This window comes from Triturus cristatus, chromosome 7 (assembly GCF_964204655.1).
Source record: "Triturus cristatus chromosome 7, aTriCri1.1, whole genome shotgun sequence".
NCBI lineage: Eukaryota > Metazoa > Chordata > Amphibia > Caudata > Salamandridae > Triturus > Triturus cristatus.
The window spans coordinates 1,232,491,441-1,232,512,736 of NC_140590.1; the positions used below are offsets into that span (position 1 = coordinate 1,232,491,441).

At 46.9% G+C, this 21,296-nt stretch overlaps 1 protein-coding gene across 1 annotated transcript in view; it reads left to right on the forward strand.

Moving 5' to 3' along the window:
* LOC146811697 (prostasin-like) overlaps positions 1-21,296 on the forward strand; it is a 58,976-nt gene that overhangs the window by 6,622 nt on the left and 31,058 nt on the right. The window contains exon 3 of the mRNA XM_085618670.1: positions 12,708-12,979. Within this exon, the coding sequence (XP_085474796.1) occupies positions 12,708-12,979 (272 nt within the window). The remainder of the gene's footprint in view (positions 1-12,707; positions 12,980-21,296) is intronic.

Below are 21,296 nucleotides of genomic sequence, written 5' to 3' on the forward strand. Positions count from 1 at the left end.
AGGAGTGGGGCAGTTGGTATTGGGGATTAAGCCACCGCGCAAGTAAAACGACCCCTGTGTGTAGCGTCAGCCGCACCTTCCTGCAGGCCTCGCAGCGCGAGGTATAATCACTTAATTACATCCGATTATTTTGAAGCTGATTTGATTCCATGCAAATCTTCTCTTTGAGGCGCGTGAGGGCTCCAGGGGGTAGAAAGATCTGCACCGACCCCTAGACAGACCCAGGGCTGCACTGCTGCTGCTGCAGACACGCGCCGCACTTCAGAAGTTCCCCGGAGCCGAGTCTGTGAGAGAAACCTAAGTGTATGCAGACTGTGGAGAGAGAGAAGAGCTTGGGGAGAGGGCGGCAAAGAGGAGGTGACAGGATGGGATGCAACAAGAGGATGCTTGGGCGCGGGGGGTGAGAGTGAGGGAGGAGGGAGGGGGTGAGTGTGGAAGGAGGGAGGGAGGGCGAGAGACAATGAAAGTGAGAGGGAGAGATGGAAGAAGGGAAGGATGAGTAAAAGAAGATAAAGGTGGAAAGGGGAAAAAGCGCCCCGGGCGAGGAGTAGAAAGAAATTAGAATAAAATAAATAAAAAGAAAGCAGAGAGATGGATGTAGAGACAAACAGTGTTAGACGAGAGAGCGGGATGAAGAGGTCATACAATTTATTTATTTATGCGTTGTGATATAGTGCAGACTTTACCCGAAGGTGTCAGAGCACTTCACAATAGGAACATTAACGTTACATGAGGAGAAAATTGCAAGTGGGCATGTTACAAAAGCAAACGTTATGATACATGAGGAAAAAGTGACAATACAATGTAGAGGAGCGAGGGAAGAAAAATAGGTGGGAGACAAGGAATGAGAGAAAGAGGAACGAGGGAGAGTGTGGGACGAGAGGAGGCTTGGGGTGGAGAGAAGGAAGAAGAGCCGAACAGAAGGGCGCAATAGAGAGATGAAGGAAAATAGGCATGGCGAGAAAATGAGAGGGGGAAGACAGAGAGCACAAATTGAGGTGCACCACTGAGGTTCAGTATGGGGGAGACTGTGAGTGATGCGGCGGTGGGGCTATTGAGAGAGAGAGAGCGAAAGCGCAGGATGTGACATAAATGGGAAGGGGATGTGAGAGGGAGTGGAAGAGAGAAGGAGCGAAGATAAGGACAAGAAAGAAGATCAGAAAAAAAAGCAAGAGGTGGAAAAGATGAGCCAGCTCGCCGAGACCTAAAAACCTTGACTTCCACAGGCATCGCTGATAGGGGCATGCTCTATCGCCGTCTAGGATGGGGGAAGGGTCTGGCCTGAACAGACCGTACGCTCCTCAGATCTGCGGCATACATGAGAGCCTCAAACAAAGGTGCTCGAATGGCACATGCACACACAGAGGTCCTTACTGCCATTCCATATCTAGGCACAAAGGGGATGCCATCCCTTATAACCTAAAGGGTGCATATTAAGACCTGTCAGATATCACTCCTTACGGAAGAATTTGTAACTTGGTGCCTAACAACCTCTCGTACTGAACACCATCGGCTCCAACGCAAGGGGAGAGGAAAACACATCTGTCCCTCTATCCAAGTCCCAATGTCCCTCTTCCGAGCTCCCATATATTGTCAAGTGGGGAGCTCCTCAAAAGCTCCCTGCTCCAGAGACCCTTACTTCACACTTCCTTGCCGCGGAGTTTGGTGCTTCAGATCGGGACAAATGTCCCCTGACTCCCAGTGCCCAGCAGTACCTATTGCGTCCAAAGTACTGGACACAACATCTGCACGGGACACACACTCCAGGCAACCCAAAGATAAGGCGTGGAGAGCAAAATGTGTGTACACCCGGCGCAACAAAACAAACTGATGTTTGCCTGTGTCTGCTGGGCACATGTGCGTAGTTTGTCCTGTTGCGCCTTAAACAGGAACACATTCATTTTGGTTAGGCACGGGGAGATTAAGTGATTTGCCCAGAATCACAGGATGCAGAGTCGACGCCGAGATTCGAACCTGGTTCCCCAGTTCTACAGCTGGTAGCTTTAGCCATAGTGCCGCATCCACTATGTAACTTAAGAGAGCACCGGATCAATTTTTTCACCTCTTGTCAGCGGCGTATGATATCATTTAAAGCTGCGTGTGGTCCAATAGTGATTTTCTAAAACACTATCGGCAAAACTCTGAGCATATAAACAGGGTCACAAAGAGCCAACGTGTGTCAGATGTTTTATTTTAATCGCGCAGACTCCGAAGCAAGCCCTCAGACATCCACGCATATTCAAACGATTTCCTAAATACACCGTTTTTGTTGTCAGTGCATTCGAAAGCTTGGTGACGCAAGTTCAAGAGATTATTTCGCAGCATACCCATTTCACGTTTGTACTTTATCACAAAACTTTAACTGATGTTTTACAAAGGCGCAGCCTCTCCTTTGGAATCTTCATGTTGTTTTGTTATAGTGCACACTCACCACAAAGGAATTACACGTAGTTAAGGCTGTGACTTAGTTTCCAGGGTCCGCTTTCACTTTCGTCCGTCGCGAAAGCTTTCTTGTCTTTATGAGTCCATGTGTTTGAAACACATGGCCCCATAAAGATAAGAAAGTTTCACGACGCACGGAAGGCAGACGAGCCCGTCCAAATGGGACGGCTCAAAACGCCAAACGAAAACATCATGAACAGCTCTTTTCCAATGGTTGTCCACCGTTTAGCATAAACGTTGATGCCAGCCAATGGAAAAGAGGGGCGGGGCTTAAAGCCCTTTACAGAAAATTCCACAAAACGTTAAATCTCGCCAGCGAGACTGCGCATGTGCGCAGCCCACGCCAGGCGAGACCTAAAAAAGGGATGTTACATAAATGTTTTATTCACTAATGAGAATACATTGTTTTTTCAATGTCCATGATCTTCCCTTTGAGGATTTTTTAGGGCTGATGTGTTTTGGAGTTTCTTATGGAAGGACTTCTGCTAGCTTTGGGCTTCTTTATACTGAGGATTGTGCTTGCTTAGTTTTTAAAATCTGGGAACACAACATCAGTCAACAAGCCACAGTAAACAGGGAGTGCAGACAGATAGGTGGTATCTCGGCACCAGAGGGGAGGAAACATATAGTAGGCAATTGGTGGTTGAGGCACAGTGCTTTGGGACACTTGCAGGAGGAAAATCGAGCAAGACTCAGTAACGGGGCTTCTGTGGAATGGGGAAGTAAAAGCAGGAGACAGGTAAGTAATGCATCTGGGTAATTCACAGGGGGAGTTCACTCAGCCGCCTGTGAATAAATACACTTTGCATACTATTCACCCAGTAGACTGGATTTCAGGCATAGATGGTTAGTGACCCCTTCAGCCACACTGACATTTTAGTCTCCTGCACAATGCATCTTGGGAATTATAGTGGTGATTTTTAAAATACTGAGTTGTGTTTAAGTGGGCATGGTTGTGTCTCCACTGAGCCCTCATTTCTGTCCTTGACCGTGCTCTCTCAGCAAAATGAATCCAAAAAGAAATCTGAGTGACAGGCTTGGATGCTGTACCTGACTAAAATATTGTGAAGGATGGCTGAGGAAGAAAGGAGTAGGGTCAGTAGGAGGAGGATGATGACAAGTAGGAGAATAAGGGCCAGGAGGTGGTACATGAGGGCAAGGATGACTAGAGCCACAAGGACCAGTACAAGAAGAACCAAGCCCCGGGAGACCTAATCTACGAAGACCAGGGTTACTAATGCAACAGGGGACCACAAACAAAAAGAGGATTAGGAACAGGACTACGGATACAAGAACAAGGGTGAGAAGGATCAAGAGGCCCAGGAGGATGTTTACCAGGGGGATCTTCTCCCAGTGGACAAGGGCCAGAAGGAACTTAAGGATCAGGGGTAGAAAGATAGAAGGTCCTGGACCATAACGAAGAGGAGTGATAAGAGGGCCTGATCATACCGACCAGGGCCAGAGGGACGAGGGCGACCAGGGTCAGGAGATCCAGGTAGAGAGAACAAAGAGGACCAATACCAGGAGACCAATAGAAAAAAAGAATGAAAAACAGGACGGTCAAGACCACAGAGATTAGATCAAGGATGACCAAGGGGCTAGTAGCGAATGGACCAGGATATGGAAGACCAATACCAGAAAGCACCAGGGCTTGCAAGAGCTGAAGACCCCAGATTAGAATGGCCAGGGGAGGTATAAAGGATCAAGAAGTCCAGGCCAAGTGGGACCAGGATCAGAAGCTCCAAGTGTATCAGACTCGGGGGGGATACTAAACCAGGATGACAAGGACTACATAAACCACGGTGACCCTTAACATTGGAACTGGGAAGATCACTGCCAGAAAGATGACGAAGACCTGACCCATGAGGACCATTACTAGAAGGACCAGACCATGATAAAGGGGACCAAGGTCAGATGGACAAGAGTAAGGTGGAACATACAAACAAAGAGACAAAGAGGATCAGTAGGACTAGCATGGGACAGGAGGACCAGGGGACTGGGAGGGTAAGGGAATCCAAGGCCAGTGGGACCAGCACTAGAAGACCTTATACATGAGGACCATACAAAGTAGAACCAAGACCAGGACCTTATGGGCCCGGAGAGTCAGAAGCAGAAGGAGTAGGAACAGCAAACCAGAGGACTAAATACATTAGGAGAGCAGGACTAGGAGGACTGATGGATGAGAATTAGGGTTTGGGGGATGAAAAGTTCCAGGAATGGAGGCCTGTGAAACAGGAGACCCAGGATCCAAAGGACTAGGTGCAAGAGTATATGGCAATGACAACCAGATAGACCAGGAAGTAAAGTTTCACCACCAGAGATCTAGGAACATCAGAAATAGGAAAGGCTAGGATGACATGTGGTGGGCCAGGACACGTTATTGCAAAACCATGAGAGCAGGGAGCAGGAGGACAAGGACCAGGAGGATCAAGACCAGATTGATGAGGGCTACGAAGATCATGTACTGGAGGGCAATGGCCAGTAGTACCAAGAGACCAGGATAAGCAGGGCAGGGCCTAGGAAGACCAGGGGGAGGGGCAGTTCCAAGGGCACTTAGAAGAGAACCAGAAAGGAATGAGCCGGACTAACAAAGACCAAGGAAACCAAGAAGGGCCAAGAGGGCCAAAAGGCAAGGTTTATGATAACAATCATAATAGGACAAGAAGGATCATGTCAATCAGGAACAAGGAGACCAAGACTAGGATGGCTGGTGGACCAGGTCCTTCAGATACGCCAGGGCCAAGAGAAACCTAACTATAAGGACCAAGAGGAACAGGGCCAATTGGCACATAATCTCGAGAACGACAAGCACTTGAAAAACAAAAATAGCACCATCATGGCTAGGTGTGCGAGGGAGGTGAGACCAGTGAGACCAGGGTAATGATGAAAAGGAGGACCAGGGACATCAGGACAAGAATGACCACACCTTGAAGAACAAGGCCACAAGGCTAGTAACAAGATGGTGAGAAAGATGAGGAATAGGATGGCCAGTCCCAGGATGGCCAGCGCAAGGAGGACCATGATCAGTTGGAGTAGAAGCACAAGGAGCAAGAGGATCAGTACTAGATCCTGAAAGACTAAGAAGTTTAGAAACATGAGTATTATGGCCAATAAAACCAGGTGACCAGAATAAGTAAGAAAGATGATGGGCCAGTTACCAAGTATATTAGGAAGAACAGACCCTGTAGGACCAAGACCAGAGTAAGAGGATTAGACAGATCACCACCAAGAGAATGAGTAATAGACCTAGGAGTGCCAGGCGGCCATGGCTATATGACCAGGTCAGAGAGTACCACATAGAGCAGAAAGACCAGAACCTGGGGGTAGCCGGACCAGGGTAAGGAAAATCAGGAAGACCAGACAGCCAGGAAGACTAAGGGGACTGACCTTGATGTCCAGGAGGGCAAGGACCAAAATGACGAGGCTCAGAAGGACCCAAACAAAAAGAACAAGGGCCAACAGGGCCCAGATTATTGGGTGCAGTGGCAGAAGTATTATGAAGAATTATGAAGACAAGGCATAGGACTGGAGGCCCAGGATGATCCAAACCAGAAACACAAGGGATAAAAAGGCAAGCCTTTAGGGAACAGAACACAAGAGGTTTGGTGGGCCAGGGGGACCAGCAGAACCAGGAACTGATGTACTAGGAATCAGATGAGCAGGGTGAGAAGGATCAGAATGACCAAGTCATGGGTAGGAAGGGCAAGAGGATCAGGAAGGAAGAGGAAGAAGAAAAGGGGGCCTGGAATTACCAGGATACTAAGGAGCACCAACATCAAGAGGATTAGGCATTCAGCTACTCAAACAATGGGGACCAGAAACAAAAGGATCAAGTTTAGTGGGCGCGAAACCAGGAAGAGAGCATAGACTGTGAAAACAAGGAAAAGGTAGATCAGTGCTAGACAAATCAGGCTGAGAGTGAGACGGGTCCTGGGGAGTCAGAAGGAGCTGGTCAAGCAGCTAGAGCCAGCAGGACAAACGCTAAGAGGACCAGGGCAGAGAGCACCTGTGGAACCACAACCAAAGGAAAAAGAAAGATCAAGTCACAGAGTCCCCGGAGTATCAGGATCTGGTATATCAGAACAAGGAGGACCAAAACGAGGAGTAAAAGGAAGACAGGGACAAGGATGATCAGGATTATAAGAGTTAGGATGAACAGGGCGGGTGGTTAAAAACTGGATGACCTGTACAAGAGGATCAGGATTAAGTGGACAGGTTAGTGAAGAAATAGGATGACAAGGAGCAGGAGGACCAGGGTCAAGAGTATCACAATTAGTTGGAGGAGAACCCGTAAAACTAGTTAGGGAAGGAGCAGTTGGTCTAGGGCTATTAAGAGCAGGGACCAGATGAGGACCGATTAGGTGGACTACAAGTATGAGAATAAGGAGGACCGGGAACATGGCTAGGAGGACCAGAGAGGTCACAACCAAGGGAACCAGGATCTGATATACTAAGTGGAGCAGGAGGACCAGAATCTAGGGTATTAGGAGCAGGCTGGTGAGGATCAGGGGAACAAGAACAACAAGAGCTACGGGGTCCAATGGGACCAGGTCATAATCAGAACTAACAGGCCCAGGTCAAGAAGACCTAATAAGGAGAACCAGGACCATGATTACTGTACCAGTTAGACTACAATGACCGAGATCAGGGCATAGAGAATCAAGATGACCAAAACCAGGAAGACTAGTATGCCAGATCTAGGAGAATCCACATAACAACATTAGGTGCATGAGGACCCAGGAGACCCCTAGGATCAGGGTGAGGATCAGTAGTGCCAGGATCAGGAGGCTTAGAAGGGCGAATACAAGGAAGAGCAAGGAGCAGGGCCCGGAAGATGAACAATAGGAAGGATGAGAACCAGGAGTACCAGATTCAGGAAAACAGTACCAGGGTGACCAGAACTAGATGGCCCAAGACCAAGATTAGGACCTGAGAGTTCAAAGCAATCCAGAAAAGGAGGACTTGGAACAGGACCAGGAGGAGGACCAACACCAGAAGGCACAGAAGGACCTGGAGGAGAAGGAAGAAGACTGGGACCAGGAGGATATCTATGTGGTCCTACACCCTATGTATTAGGATATTTCTTTTGTAAATGGTTTGAATTCCTACTTCTTATACGGTCAACCCCAAGAAACCTCTACCTTTTTTTAGCCCACGTATAGACTGGTCAGTATTTGCTGAAAAATCAGAGCAAGTAAAGTGAATAAAAAGCCAGTACTGCTACACTCAGACCTCTGAGTGATGACAGACGCTGCTTCATGCGGGAAACAACCTTTACAACGCAGTCATTACATCGCACTGCCTTTACAACGCAGTCATTACATCGCAACATCCTTTACATCACATTTCATTACAACGCAGCCATTACATCGCATGTCACTACAACGCATGTCATTACAACGCATGCCACTACAATGCAGGAATTACATCGCAAGTCATTACAACGCATACCATTACAACGCATAGTACCCTTACACTATCCGACACTTACCCTACTGTTGCACTCACTGGAGTTAGAATAGTAATTTTTACCCCTACACTATCCAACACTTACCCTACTGTTGCACTCATTGGATTTAGAATAGTAATTATTACCCCCCCGGGATCAGTGTGCACTTGAGAGGTCTGCCATGGGAGCCTTTTGCGCAATAAAATGGAGACCCCCCGGGAGTAGATGGAGTAGAAGGAAGTGTGAATTTCACCCCAGTGTCTGGAAAGGAGTCTGGAGGAGGTGGCTGGTAGCAGGTGAGTCTTACGTGCCTTACGGTGGTTATTCAGTCCACGGACATTCCATGTCCACAGTGTAGTATCAGTCATGGTGCTGCGTCATGAGGTGGAGAAGTGAAGAAGGTGTGGGGAAGAGCGGATTCAGTGTGTGAATGCCACGCACAGTGCAATGGACAACAAGGAAAAATTGTAGCGCAAAAACAATAGAATCACATGGGAATAGTGCAATCGAGAAGACAACAAATAGGAGGCAACAGAACAAACATAACCATTCCCCCGGTGGAAAAATGAACCAAGGAGAGAAAAGAACAACACTTGAAATGGCTCGATACTTGAGCCGGTGCCGATGACAACAGCGTTGCCCCGTTAGGAGGTCGCACAGCACTGACCTCCATCACCCAACCACCCAAGCCCACCCCAAAACAAAAAACCCCAAAGATCCCCCCAACCCCGCTCCCACACCAACCCCCCAAACAGGCTGAGCTACCACCCCTACCCACCCCAGGGACCCACAACTAGGAAGAGAAAAGTCTGTGTCCAAGATGGGAATTATCACGTGGGGGCATGGCAACGCTCAGCAGACACCCCTGCCAGGAAGACAGGGTGGCCAAGCCATAGTTCGTAGCGGACACCAAGGAGAAAGAGCAGGAGGTATTAAACACCATGCCAACAGAAAAAGAAAAACATCAGAATGGCCTGAACAACAGCGTTGAGTCAACGGTCCCCGTTCAAACGAAGAAGTTGAGGAAAACAAGGTCCAAGAGAAAACCCCAAACAACCATGGCTATCCAACTGGTCAGTCGTTATCACTAAGATTGTCCGCAGCAGCGGCCTGCGAGTTGGAGGGTGAGGAGCAGTGTGACCTGTCCAGTTTTTTGTTCAGTCTTTTGTCCAGTTTTTAGGCGAATGCCAGCGCCTCCCTGTGGTCTGAGAAGATGAGGGTCTTGGAACCCTGTTTGACGCGCAGTTTGGCGGGATATGCCAGTGAGTAGGAGATCTTGTGTTTTTTAAGGAGTCGTTTCACCGGCAGGAACTCGCGGCGGACCACCTGTACCGAGGTCTTATAGTCAGGAAAGAATGACAGGGAGTTGCCCTGGTGGCGGATCACCCCTTTCTCTCTGGCCGCCCGCAGGATGGCGTCACGGTCCCTAAAGTTCCACATTTTTGCTATGATGGGGCGGGCTGGAAGAGATCGATGGGCCCGCTCGACAATGAAGACTGGAGAGAGGATGTCGCCGAAGATCTTGTGGATCAGCTGTTCTACATAGTCTTCCATGCGGGAGATATTGGTGGATTCAGGCACTCCCGTGATGCGGAGGTTGCTCCTGCGGGAGCGCGCCTCCAAATCCTCGTTCTTGTTCCGGATGAGATCTAGTATTTTGTCAATCTGTAGTAGTTTCTGACGGTCCTGGGTGGCGGCATCTTCCGCGTCCGATATCCTGGTCTCTGCATGAAGGAGGCGGGCATTGTGGAAATCGACTCGGGCCTTCACTGTGTCCAGGCGGGCCGACAGTTGATCCAGCTGAGCTGCGATGTTGGTGACAGTGGACTTGACGTCCAGCATAATAGCCTTTAAGTTATCCTCATGAGTGGAAGCCATATTGGAGGAAGCCGGGGGGTCCCATCCATCCGCGCCCTTCTGACGCGTCTGGTGGCGTTGGTCAAAGGCGAGTTTAGGCTGCTTAGGGTCGGTTCTCCCCATGTCTGGAGGAACAGTCTAGAAGCAGTATGAAGGTAGGAGGTGAATGTTGCGCTCGGATGAGGTGGAGCAGCTCTGGAAAGAACGGAGGAGCAGGACCAGCAGGCAATGGAAGCAATTAGCAAGGCAGCGTGCAACTAGGCCAGTTGTGGGGTACTGCAGGGGGCCCCCAGCGACAAACCCACCTCCAGGGGTTGATATGGGTGAGGAGAGGGTCCATCGGCACTGGGGGGAAGTAGTGGAGACTTGCAAATGGCGGGGGGGCCGGACCGCAGGGTGGCTGCGTGATCTGCAGGCCGCCTGAGAGGCTGAAGGTGCAGTAATGCCGTTCCAACCCCGAGAGCTGTCAGACAAATGAAGTAAGCAGAGGCGCAACAGGCACTGGAGAGAGGCCGGCAAAGCCATGCCCCCAGGCTCATAAAAATATAATTAACAGTGGAGAAAACTTCTCTCACATGCATAAAAGCAAAGACCTGACTCGAGAAGTGAGTAGCAGGGAGCCCGGAGCCATTCCCTGGTGGAAGGCTCTGGAAAAAGAAGTTCACAAAACAGCTCTTGAAGTCTTCTTGCTCCAAGAACAAAGGAGCACACAGGGGTCCAAAGGGAAGAGCACGGTGTACCAAACCTTGTGCCAAAGCAAAGCATCATCAGAAGTGAGGAGAGAGGACCAGAGAGCAGGACATGGAAAAGTCATGGCTTCAGGAATTGACAAGCAGATGAGCTTGGTTCAAATGATGCAATAAGCCCATAGCAAAGAACAAAATTATAGATAAAGGCCCTCGCTTCCGCATTCAGGGATGAGTGCTCCACTTTGCGGAAATTTAATTTTCTTCCACTTCACAGCAACATTCAGGGGTTGCCTTTCTGTCCAAATGAGCCGTAGCTTAGAGTGTAAGAAAACAGCAGTGAAGGACCTGCATTGTGCCTGCAGAAGCATTTAAAATGCCTGGGTTCCTCCAGGAAGTATAGTCTCACAAAAAGAGATGAGGTAACCAGGCGCTACTGGAATGAGGCCATGTCTGTCTCCAATGGCAGAGACCAAGCGGCAGCAACCATAAAGGAGAAGGCAGCAGGAGCACCAGCCAGTGGCATAACATAGGCACCCGTAGCACCCGCGGTGTGGGTGGCAAGCTCCAAGGGCCCCCTCGGCACAATACCCTGGCTGGAGAGCTCCTGATTGAGTCTGGAGGGGCCCCCTTCCACTTATCTTGCAGGGGGTACCCCTCAAGTTTCGTTATGCCGCTGGCACTGCCTCCTTCAAAGGAACATGGGCAGGCTTTTTTTTAAAGTTTCTACTTTGGAATGCAGTCTTAGAGATGTTGGTGTGCTGTCACTTGCAGGCCACCATCCCTATGATTACAGCCTATCACAGAGTCCCAAACTGACACCTGCGTAAATAATACTAAATAAGCAAGTCATTTTGCAACCCCCTACGATTCAGTATTGTGTGAACCAATGTAGCAGTACATAGGTAAGTTTGTAAAATATTATTCCATTCTCAAGAAGTATGGGTGCAGTTTGCAACCACATTTTGCGAACTAAATTTTAACAAACCAGGACCGTAATATTTATAGGAAGATGTATGTCAATAATAAACAGTACATCAGTAGTGCTATATAGCCAGCAGCCGGGTACCTGGTAAATAATATGTACTTTCAGCAGCCAGGAAATTAATTGTTTATTTTCTATTTGCATGGCTGCTGGCCAAATTGTAAATAATGTCTACTGTTTTGCAAGAAGCCGACTAATGAGTGCATTTTCTTTGCTGTTTTCTTTACTGCTAGCCAAATAGCACATAACCTCTGCTATTTAGCCAGTGGCCAGGTAAATAGTGAAGTTTATTTGTTATTTCCATGACTGCTGGCCAAACAGTGCAAAATCTCTACTATTTAGCCAACAGCAGGGTATATAGTGAAGTTTTTCTGCTATTTTAATGGCTTCTGGGCAAACCGTGCAGAATGTCTATTATTTAGCTAGCAGCTGGGTAAAAAGCAACGTTGATCTGCTATTTTCAAGGCCACTGGCCAAATAGTAAATAATTTCTACTATTTAGCCGGCGGCAAAGTATATAGCAGATAAGTCACTATCTATCCGGCAGCTGGCTAAGCAGCCGCTGCCTTTCAAAATCAAGCCATTAGATTTTTACTTTAGGCATTTTATCTCTGTAAGTGCAATAAAATGAGTGTCCTAGCAATGTGGCCATCTCTTATTCTAATTGCTTCCAGTACATCACAAGTTGTCTTGTGTTCTCTAAAAAGGGTGTTATCATCTTGAACCCAATATTCTCTATTATTATTTCCTTGTAGGGATGAAAGTCTATGTCGGCCTCTCATGTAAATGGCAAAGTGTATTGCGGATGATATTACTGCGTAACCTACCTGCCTTCCTCTATTGCCTACATGTTTTTAGAATGGGTTAGAAATGCATTTTATTCCTGAGCAATTGTTTGTGGACATTCTGGAATGCCACTGAAAGTTCCACATAGCATAAAATCACTATTCTGCCCAGGATTCCTGCATCCCAAAAAGGCAGTATCAAACTGCTTCCTACTATATCAAGGTAAGTATATGTTATGTGATATACGACAAGGGATATAACAAGGGTGTACCAAACTGCTGCCGCCTACCGAGTCCAACTAGCCTCAGTCCCCTTCCAAATTAGTTACTGGTCCACTGCAGGACCTTCTTTCTGGGACGGCCACAGTTCAGAGCAGCTGTCTCCATTGGTCAGTTTGTCCTTTCTTTTCCCCTGCCTTAAAGACCACAGAAAAGCCAAGCAGGGCCACCACAGGGCATTGTTCTGCACAATTAGGAAATAATCCTCTCATCTTCCATTACAGTTTGTCCAACGTGAGTGAGTGGTCTGTGGTCTTCAGCCGGTGGCAACTGCCATTCAACTCCAAAGAGATTGGCATTCAGAAGGTTATCAAGCACAGCTCATACACCATGCAGCTCTCCGGCTACGACATTGCATTGGTGAAGCTGGTAACAGCGGTCGACATCACCACCAGCAGTACAAATTTTGAAGTCATACCGCTGTCAAACCAAAATGACCATTTTACTGATGGTTCTCCATGTGACGTTGTAGGCTGGGGAAATGTGCACAAATCAGGTGAGTTTCATGACGTGTTTTCATGAGCCTGTCGTTTAACGTGTTGTTTGCCATTTTTTAACATTTTCATCTGTTTTGCATTCTTTCCGGATCTTTTGTTTGCTGGTGCTTTTTAAAGAATGGGCAGGGTTGGACTGGAAACCAAAAAGAGCCCTGGGATAAACGTTCAGGCCAGAACCCACAGCAGGGGACTAGGCTAGAATGTGGCCAGGGCAGCATGGGTGGGTGCCTGCAGCACACATTTATATTAGTAACGCCATGGGCGACAATTAGGTGTTGCTATAGGTCACAGCTGCAACCCCTGGCTTGCCCACTGCAACCCCCAGACACTGCCTTTGCGACCCCCAGCCTCAGAGGTGGCAAAATCAGTGCCAGTAACACAGTGGCCGCTTGTACTTTTTGATGACAGTTGGGGCTGCACTCTCAATTATATTATTACACTAATAGCGGATAATATATTTTATTTTTCTCCATTAGTGTAATAAAAATTTATTTTAGTTAGCTAAATATAACCCTCACTGGCAGCTGAGGTAAGTAAAAAATGCTTTTAAATGTATGCTGTGTGAGTGCATGCGGGTGAGAGTGTGTTTAAGTGTGAGTGTGTGTGAATGTGTGTGTATGTGTGAGCCAGTGGAAGTGAAGGTCAAAGAGCGTGTAATGTCACTTCCGCTACCCCAGGCATTTTGGTGAATTGATTTGCAAGGGCAAAGCTGAAGTGTTCTGTGAAACACGTGTAGGCTGACGTCATAAACTGGTTCCTTTGTTTTGCATTATTGAATCAACGGCCACCATAATTAAATGTTAAAATTGGTGACAAGAAAATCCGGCCAAGATGGTGTTGTTGAAATTCTAATGTATGCCTGTTCTGACACCTTGTATCTGTATTGTTCACACGATTATATATTGTAATAGCAGTCTGTAGATTGCTTGCTTCCCACTGCTCAGGCTTATCTATACTTTTGGTCCACTCCCTCAAGAACTGCATAGCACGTGACTATGCATTTGACCTTTTCCATATGAACTGACCGTGTTTACATGACTTGTAAACAGCTTAGAGAGTACATTCTTCAAAATATTTCAGTTTTTCTGTAAGCTTCAAAATAAAAAGATACACAAATCAAGCACCATAAATAACTCACGACAAGAGAGTAATTCGGGATTTCGACTGAAGAGAGGGATTCTTGAACTGGATCACTGACTAAATATCGAAGGTCAAAATATCGACCTACAAAAATATCGGAACAAAAATATCGATGTCAAGAATATCGACATCCTATCTACAACATGGTAAGTACAAAAATATCGATAATTAAATATCAATGTCAAAAATATTGTTAGTAAAAAATATCGTTTTGTTTTTAGTTTAAAAATATATGTAAAATAAACCAAATAATACTTATAAATAAAATAAACATAATTAAATATATTTTATAATATTTAAAATTATTAATTAATATATATAATTTAATAAAACATTAATTAAACATATATATAATATATATACTTACTTAATAATTAGTTTTAATAATTATTTTAGTAACGTATAAATTATTAAATGTTTTTAGAAATTACCAATACATCTATACACATAAAACAATAACATTAATAAATATTAAATAATTACATATAGCAAAAAAATAAATACATTTAATTTGAATATTTTTTATTATTAATGATATATTACATTAGCTAAAATAATACAAAACATATTAAATATCAGAGAGAATAAAACTACTAGTCCAACTCCAACAAAAACAAAAGTAAGGAAAATGTTGGATAGCGTAGGGCTAAAAATTACTGTTTCCACTCCAGAGAGTGCAACAGTAGGGAACGCGCTGGATAGAGTAGGGGTACAAATTACTATTCCCACTCCAGTAAGTGAAACAGTAGGGAAAGCGCTGGATAGCGTAGGGGTAAAAATTACTATTCCAACTCCAGAGAGTGCAACAGTAGGGAAAGCGCTGGATAGCGTAGGGGTAAAAATTACTATTCCCACTCCAGATAGTAAAACAGTTGGGAAAGCACTGGATAGCATAGGGGTTCTATGAACATAATAACCAATTGAATAATTTGTTATTAAAAAATAGCATATTAATAATTAATTTACAAAAGAATTATTATTAAATACCAATAATTTAAACTAAATATTTCAATAAATAACATTAAAATTACATCCCACACTATTCCCCCTTTAACACACAACACACTACACATACAAAAAACACAATAAATGTAACTATCAATTTATCTATTATTTACAATTAATAATACATTCTTTATAATTAATATAGTTATTAATTTACTAGTTAATACATATTAACTACCAAATTACAATTAATCACCAATTAATTATTAATTAACAATACATTAATTAGCAATCACAACAAATACAATGAAAAAATAAATTAATTATATTTACTATATTTAACTAACGAATAACAATTAATTACCAATTAATAATTATTTAACAATTAATTAATAATAAATACAAATAAAAAAACAATATCATTAATTATTTTAATTTAATTACATCCCACCCTATTCCCCTATAAACCTACAACACACTACACATAAAAATTCACATAATTAATTAAATTATCAATTAATCACTTAATAAAAATATATCACCAATTAATTATTAATTAACAATTAATTAACAATGACAATAAATAAATATTAATAATAAAGTAATTATAACTAATATAATTAACCAATTAATAAAATTAATTTACAATTAATAATTAATTAACAATGAATTACTCATAAATACCAATTAAACAATACATATGAATTCATTAATTATAATTAAGGCTCCCGGTTTTCCGTTTAAACAGATTTCTACATATAAATGCAGACGGAAAACTTTTATTTCTTTGTCTGTATTTATAAATAGAAACGGAAAAATACTTACTAACCAGCTTTATGGTGTGCGAACAGGGGTTAGCAAAAGAAATCTGAAACTGCTACTGCGATGTCCTGCAGATTATTTTCCCCTCTAAATCACTCCGCCCTCCTGAGTCTGGCCTGAGCACTCTGTTGCCAAGTGAGACTGATCTGTTAATGAGTCTCTCTACCTCCCAGACAGCAGCAGGCTGAGAGCGCTTATTGGCCTTTATCAATACATCACACAGTATTGAACATGCCAAGGGGTTAATTGCCCCCCCTCCTCTCCCCCAGACATCCTGTTAACACCATGACGCTCATCATCTGTTGTCTCACTATCAGCTGGTAGGATCTGCCTGTCCGGCGGCTTAGTTTAAAGTTCAAAGAAATAGGCAAGCAGCAGGATAGTGATGTTTTCATTGTCTCGAAGAAGTGGTGAATCTGCACGATGTGGTGGTGGTGGTGGAGTCAGTGCAGCTCAATGTCTTTGTCAATCTACAAGAAAAATGAAAGGCCTTTAGAGAGCTCGTTTAAGGAGGGCCTGGCACCACAGCGAGGTTACGGCTTCATTTACCCCACATCCCAAAATGAGTACGAAACCAGTGTATTGGGGGTTGGTGTGAAGGGGGAGGCTTAGCTTCCTTTTGTGCCTGTGGCATATTTGCTACGCCATTCTTCATTTCTAAGCAGCTTCAGTAAAGAAATATATATCGGGCGGTGTCCACCACTTGAACTCAGAGCACCTGTGGATTGAACCCCGAGGACGACACATGAATATCTGGGCGTCTGAGATACAACAGCGCCTGGTTCACAGCTACAACCCAGAGCCAGTGAACCACCCGACTTGCCTTGTCATCACTGCTGTGGGAGAAACATGAAGAAATCAGGAAACTAAGAGCCTGTTTAAGTTCCTTGATTTTCACTCAGCTTTATTTTCTTAGCCGCACAGCAGGAATTACGTTACTTCTATGGGGCTAAGAGTAACCCAGTGATGGCAAAAGGATTGTGATGTCACCTTCACTACCCATAGCACTGGGGGTGAATTAACAACCATGGATGTGAACATACTGGCTCAAGTCTCAGGTTTGGCTCACCATCCCATGATTCTGGCCAAATCCTTTAATTTCCCAGTGTCTGTAAAAATGAAAATGACCTTGTGTAATCAAACTGTTGCTCATGTAAAGCACTTCAGTACCTTTGGTGCAAAGTAACACTATAAAAAAAGGCAAAAAGTGTGCATTGTCTATTAAAATAAATGTGAAAAAATACTAGCTGCAGCGTCTTCTTTTGCTCGCCACAGAAATAAATGCGGATAAATACAGATAAAATGATAAAAAAATAAATATGGATAAATACAGACGGAAATGTGAAAAAAATAAATACCATAAAACCGGGAGCCCTAATTATAATTAAATTACTTCCCACCCTATTCCCCTATAAACCCACAACCCGCTCTGATACTAAAACGCTAAATTTACTTTAAAATAATTATTAATCTCTAAACATTTATTTTTAAATGTATTAAAATACATTACAATAATCTTTAACATACAAATAAAATACATATTAAAATACATAACACTAAAAAAATATCGATATTATTGACATCGATATTTTTGCTTACGATATTACTTACATCAATATTAATTACTTCAATATTATTTACTTCGATATTACTTACCTTGGGGTCGATATTCTGTCCATCGATATTCTTGACTTCGATATTCTGTCCCTACGATATTAAAAACTCGATATTATTGTAGGTCGATATTAAAAACTCGATATTTTGACTGACCACCTCTTGAACTCAATGTTGAAATGCTCCTTGTAACACTTTGGTGCCGATCACGATCCGGCAAAAACCGGGTACGAACCGTCGGACGGAGCATAATCTCCGTCCGACGCGTACCCGGTTGTCAATTTTTACAAACAAGGAATTACGATTCGCACGGGTACACCATTACCGTACGAATCGTAAAAAAGCCCGACCGAACAAAAAAACACCTACCAATGCGATCCGGGAAAGCGCCGACCTGACGTCGGGACGCTCGCAGCCAGCCATTCACGAACCAGGAATCACGATTCGCACCGACGTCACCCCGCACAGTGAAGATTTTGCGGCAGCCAAAAACTGCCGGGAAATCTGGACGACGCGAACAAGGACCACGAGGACCCGTAGGCGACAGGACGACGCGATCAAGGAGGACCCGTACGCGACAGGACGACGCGATCAAGGAGTACCAGTACGCGACGGACAGACATGGACCCGAACCTACGAGTCATCCCTGCCCTCATAGCAGTCCACCTGCTCTACAGGCACCGACGCAGACGCCGCAGAAGGTCAGAATAACTAAGGGAGGGGGGAAAGTGGGGTGGGGTGGGGGTGGCACGACCAGGGCAGGCCACAAAACAACCACATAAGTCACACATGGCCTGGACATACCTGACTCCCATGCCCTGGTCACCACGAGGGGGTGGGGGCGTGTCCTGATAAGCCAGCGACCGCCACAACGGAAGTCCGTCACCACGCGAACCGGCAACACAACCAGACAGGTACGTCCCGTACCCACGCCTGAAGAGCGTGGGTACGAGTCGTACCACGCCCACACACACGTCACCCCAACAATGGCGGGACGGATCGTACCCACGTGGCAAAGGCCTGGGTACGGCCCGCACAAGCATCACATAGCGTGGGGACGGATATGTACGGACCCTACCCCCACCCGCGTATGCATGGAGCGTACCCCCCATGCCAACAGTGTAAGTACGACACGAACCCTCACCCGCGTATGCAAGGAGCGTACCCCCCACCCCAACAGTGTAAGTACGACCCGTACCCTCACCCGCGTATGCAAGGAGCGTACCCCCCACCCCAACAGTGTAAGTACGACCCGTACCCTCACCCGCGTATGCATGGAGCGTACCCCCCATGCCAACAGTGTAAGTACGACTCGAACCCTCACCCGCGGACGTACGGACCGTACCCCCACCCCCACCAGTGTAAGTACGACCCGTACCCCCACCCGCGTATGCATGGAGCGTACCCCCCATGCCAACAGTGTAAGTACGACACAAACCCCCACCCGCGTATGCAAGGAGCGTACCCCCCACCCCAACAGTGTAAGTACGACCCGTACCCTCACCCGCGTATGCAAGGAGCGTACCCCCACCCCAACAGTGTAAGTACGACCCGTACCCTCACCCGCGTATGCATGGAGCGTACCCCCCATGCCAACAGTGTAAGTACGACTCGAACCCTCACCCGCGGACGTACGGACCGTACCCCCACCCCCACCAGTGTAAGTACGACCCGTACCCCCACCCGCGTATGCATGGAGCGTACCCCCCATGCCAACAGTGTAAGTACGACTCGAACCCTCACCCGCGGACGTACGGACCGTACCCCCATGCCAACAGTGTAAGTACGACCCGTACCCCCACCCGCGTATGCATGGAGCGTACCCCCCATGCCAACAGTGTAAGTATGACACGAACCCTCACCCACGTATGCAAGGAGCGTACCCCCCACCCCAACAGTGTAAGTATGACTCGAACCCTCACCCGCGTATGCAAGGAGCGTACCCCCCACCCCAACAGTGTAAGTACGACCCGTACCCTCACCCGCGTATGCAAGGAGCGTACCCCCCACCCCAACAGTGTAAGTACGACTCGAACCCTCACCCGCGTATGCATGGAGCGTACCCCCCATGCCAACAGTGTAAGTACGACCCGTACCCTCACCCGCGTATGCAAGGAGCGTACCCCCCACCCCAACAGTGTAAGTACGACTCGAACCCTCACCCGCGGACGTACGGACCGTACCCCCACCCCCACCAGTGTAAGTACGACCCGTACCCTCACCTCGAATGCATGGAGCGCACCCACACCGTGTATGTCCCAAGCGTACATATCCAGAAATTGGAGGTGTGTGTGCAGAGTCCACCCAGCAGTGCCCTGAGACAGGAGGGGTGGGTGTGGAGTCCTCCCAGCAGTGCCCTGAGACAGGAGGGGTGTGTGCAGAGTCCTCCCAGCAGTGCCCAGAGACAGGAGGGGTGGGTGCAGAGTCCCCCCAGCAGTGCCCAGACCCAGGAGGGGTGGGTGCAGAGTCCTCACAGCAGTGCCCTGAGACAGGAGGGGTGGGTGTGGAGTCCTCCCAGCAGTGTCCAGACCCAGGAGGGGTGGGTGCAGAGTCCTCCCAGCAGTGCCCTGAGACAGGAGGGGTGGGTGCAGAGTCCTCCCAGCAGTGCCCAGACCCAGGAGGGGTGGGTGCAGAGTCCAACCAGCAGTGCCCAGACACAGGAAGGGTGTAACACATGTGTGTGATGCCGGAATTACCCACATCCATACTGCCTACAAGGGAACATGTCCCCATGAACTCATGTCAACAGACTCCACACACAAGTACAGTGATCACCAAGGATGCCACGATTGTTGCAGGTGGAGACATGGCCATGCATGCATGGCCAAAGTAGAAGGGCTCCGTCACACACACAGCTCATGTAGACACAGCTCTGCGCTAAACATTGTGAACACCCTGCAGGGAAGAAACTGGGTACACAGAGGAAGGAATACACCCTGGGACAATTGAACCATGCAGTAACTGCTGAAATGAGCTAAGGAAGTTAGCCAACACCTTGTGATGGCACACAGATCCCAGGGTCGCCCCAATGAGCAGAACACTACTACAAATCCCACACACCCAAAGCCTTAAACACCACCCAAAACAATGTAGCAGCCCCACCAACAACAATACCACCATAGCAGGAGTGTGATAATGAAAACAAAAATAAGCTTTATTCAGCATGAGCACAATGTCCGTGGATCGCAGGCAGTTCAATTTCAACAAAGGCCATAGGGCAGTCAATGATTCCCAGCTGGACGGGGGACACAGTGGGATGTGTGTCCCCTACCTTGCCTGCACAGTCAAATGGCATCGTCTTCCATACTGGTGAGGGCATCAGGGGGGGGGGAAGCAACAGGCACCGCAGGGACATCAGGGCAAAGGGGCGGCGTTGTGGGTGCAGGGATGGAGGACTCAACCACAGGGGGTGTGTCATGGCCAAAGGCGGAGGCCAGGATGGCACTACACACCTTAGCAAGGTCCTCCAGGGAGTCCCCTGCACCCGAAGTGACCTCAGGCCCCAAGGAGGGGGGCGGGGTCAGAGGGATGGGTTGCAGCGCCACCGGGGGAGGGTGGAGACAGGGGGGGAGACTCAACCACCCTGACCGAGGACTTCCTTGACCGCTTGCGTGGTGGTGGAACTGTGGGGCTCAGGGACAGAGCGGCCATGAAGGAGTCCTTGGGGGAGATGTGGCCAGGAGAGCTGAGGGGAGGGGATTTGGAGGGAGTGGATTGTGTGGAATGCGGACTCCCACTCTGGCTGCGTGTCACACGTTTGCCCCCCGACCCAGTGGGTGTGCCTACCTCACCCTG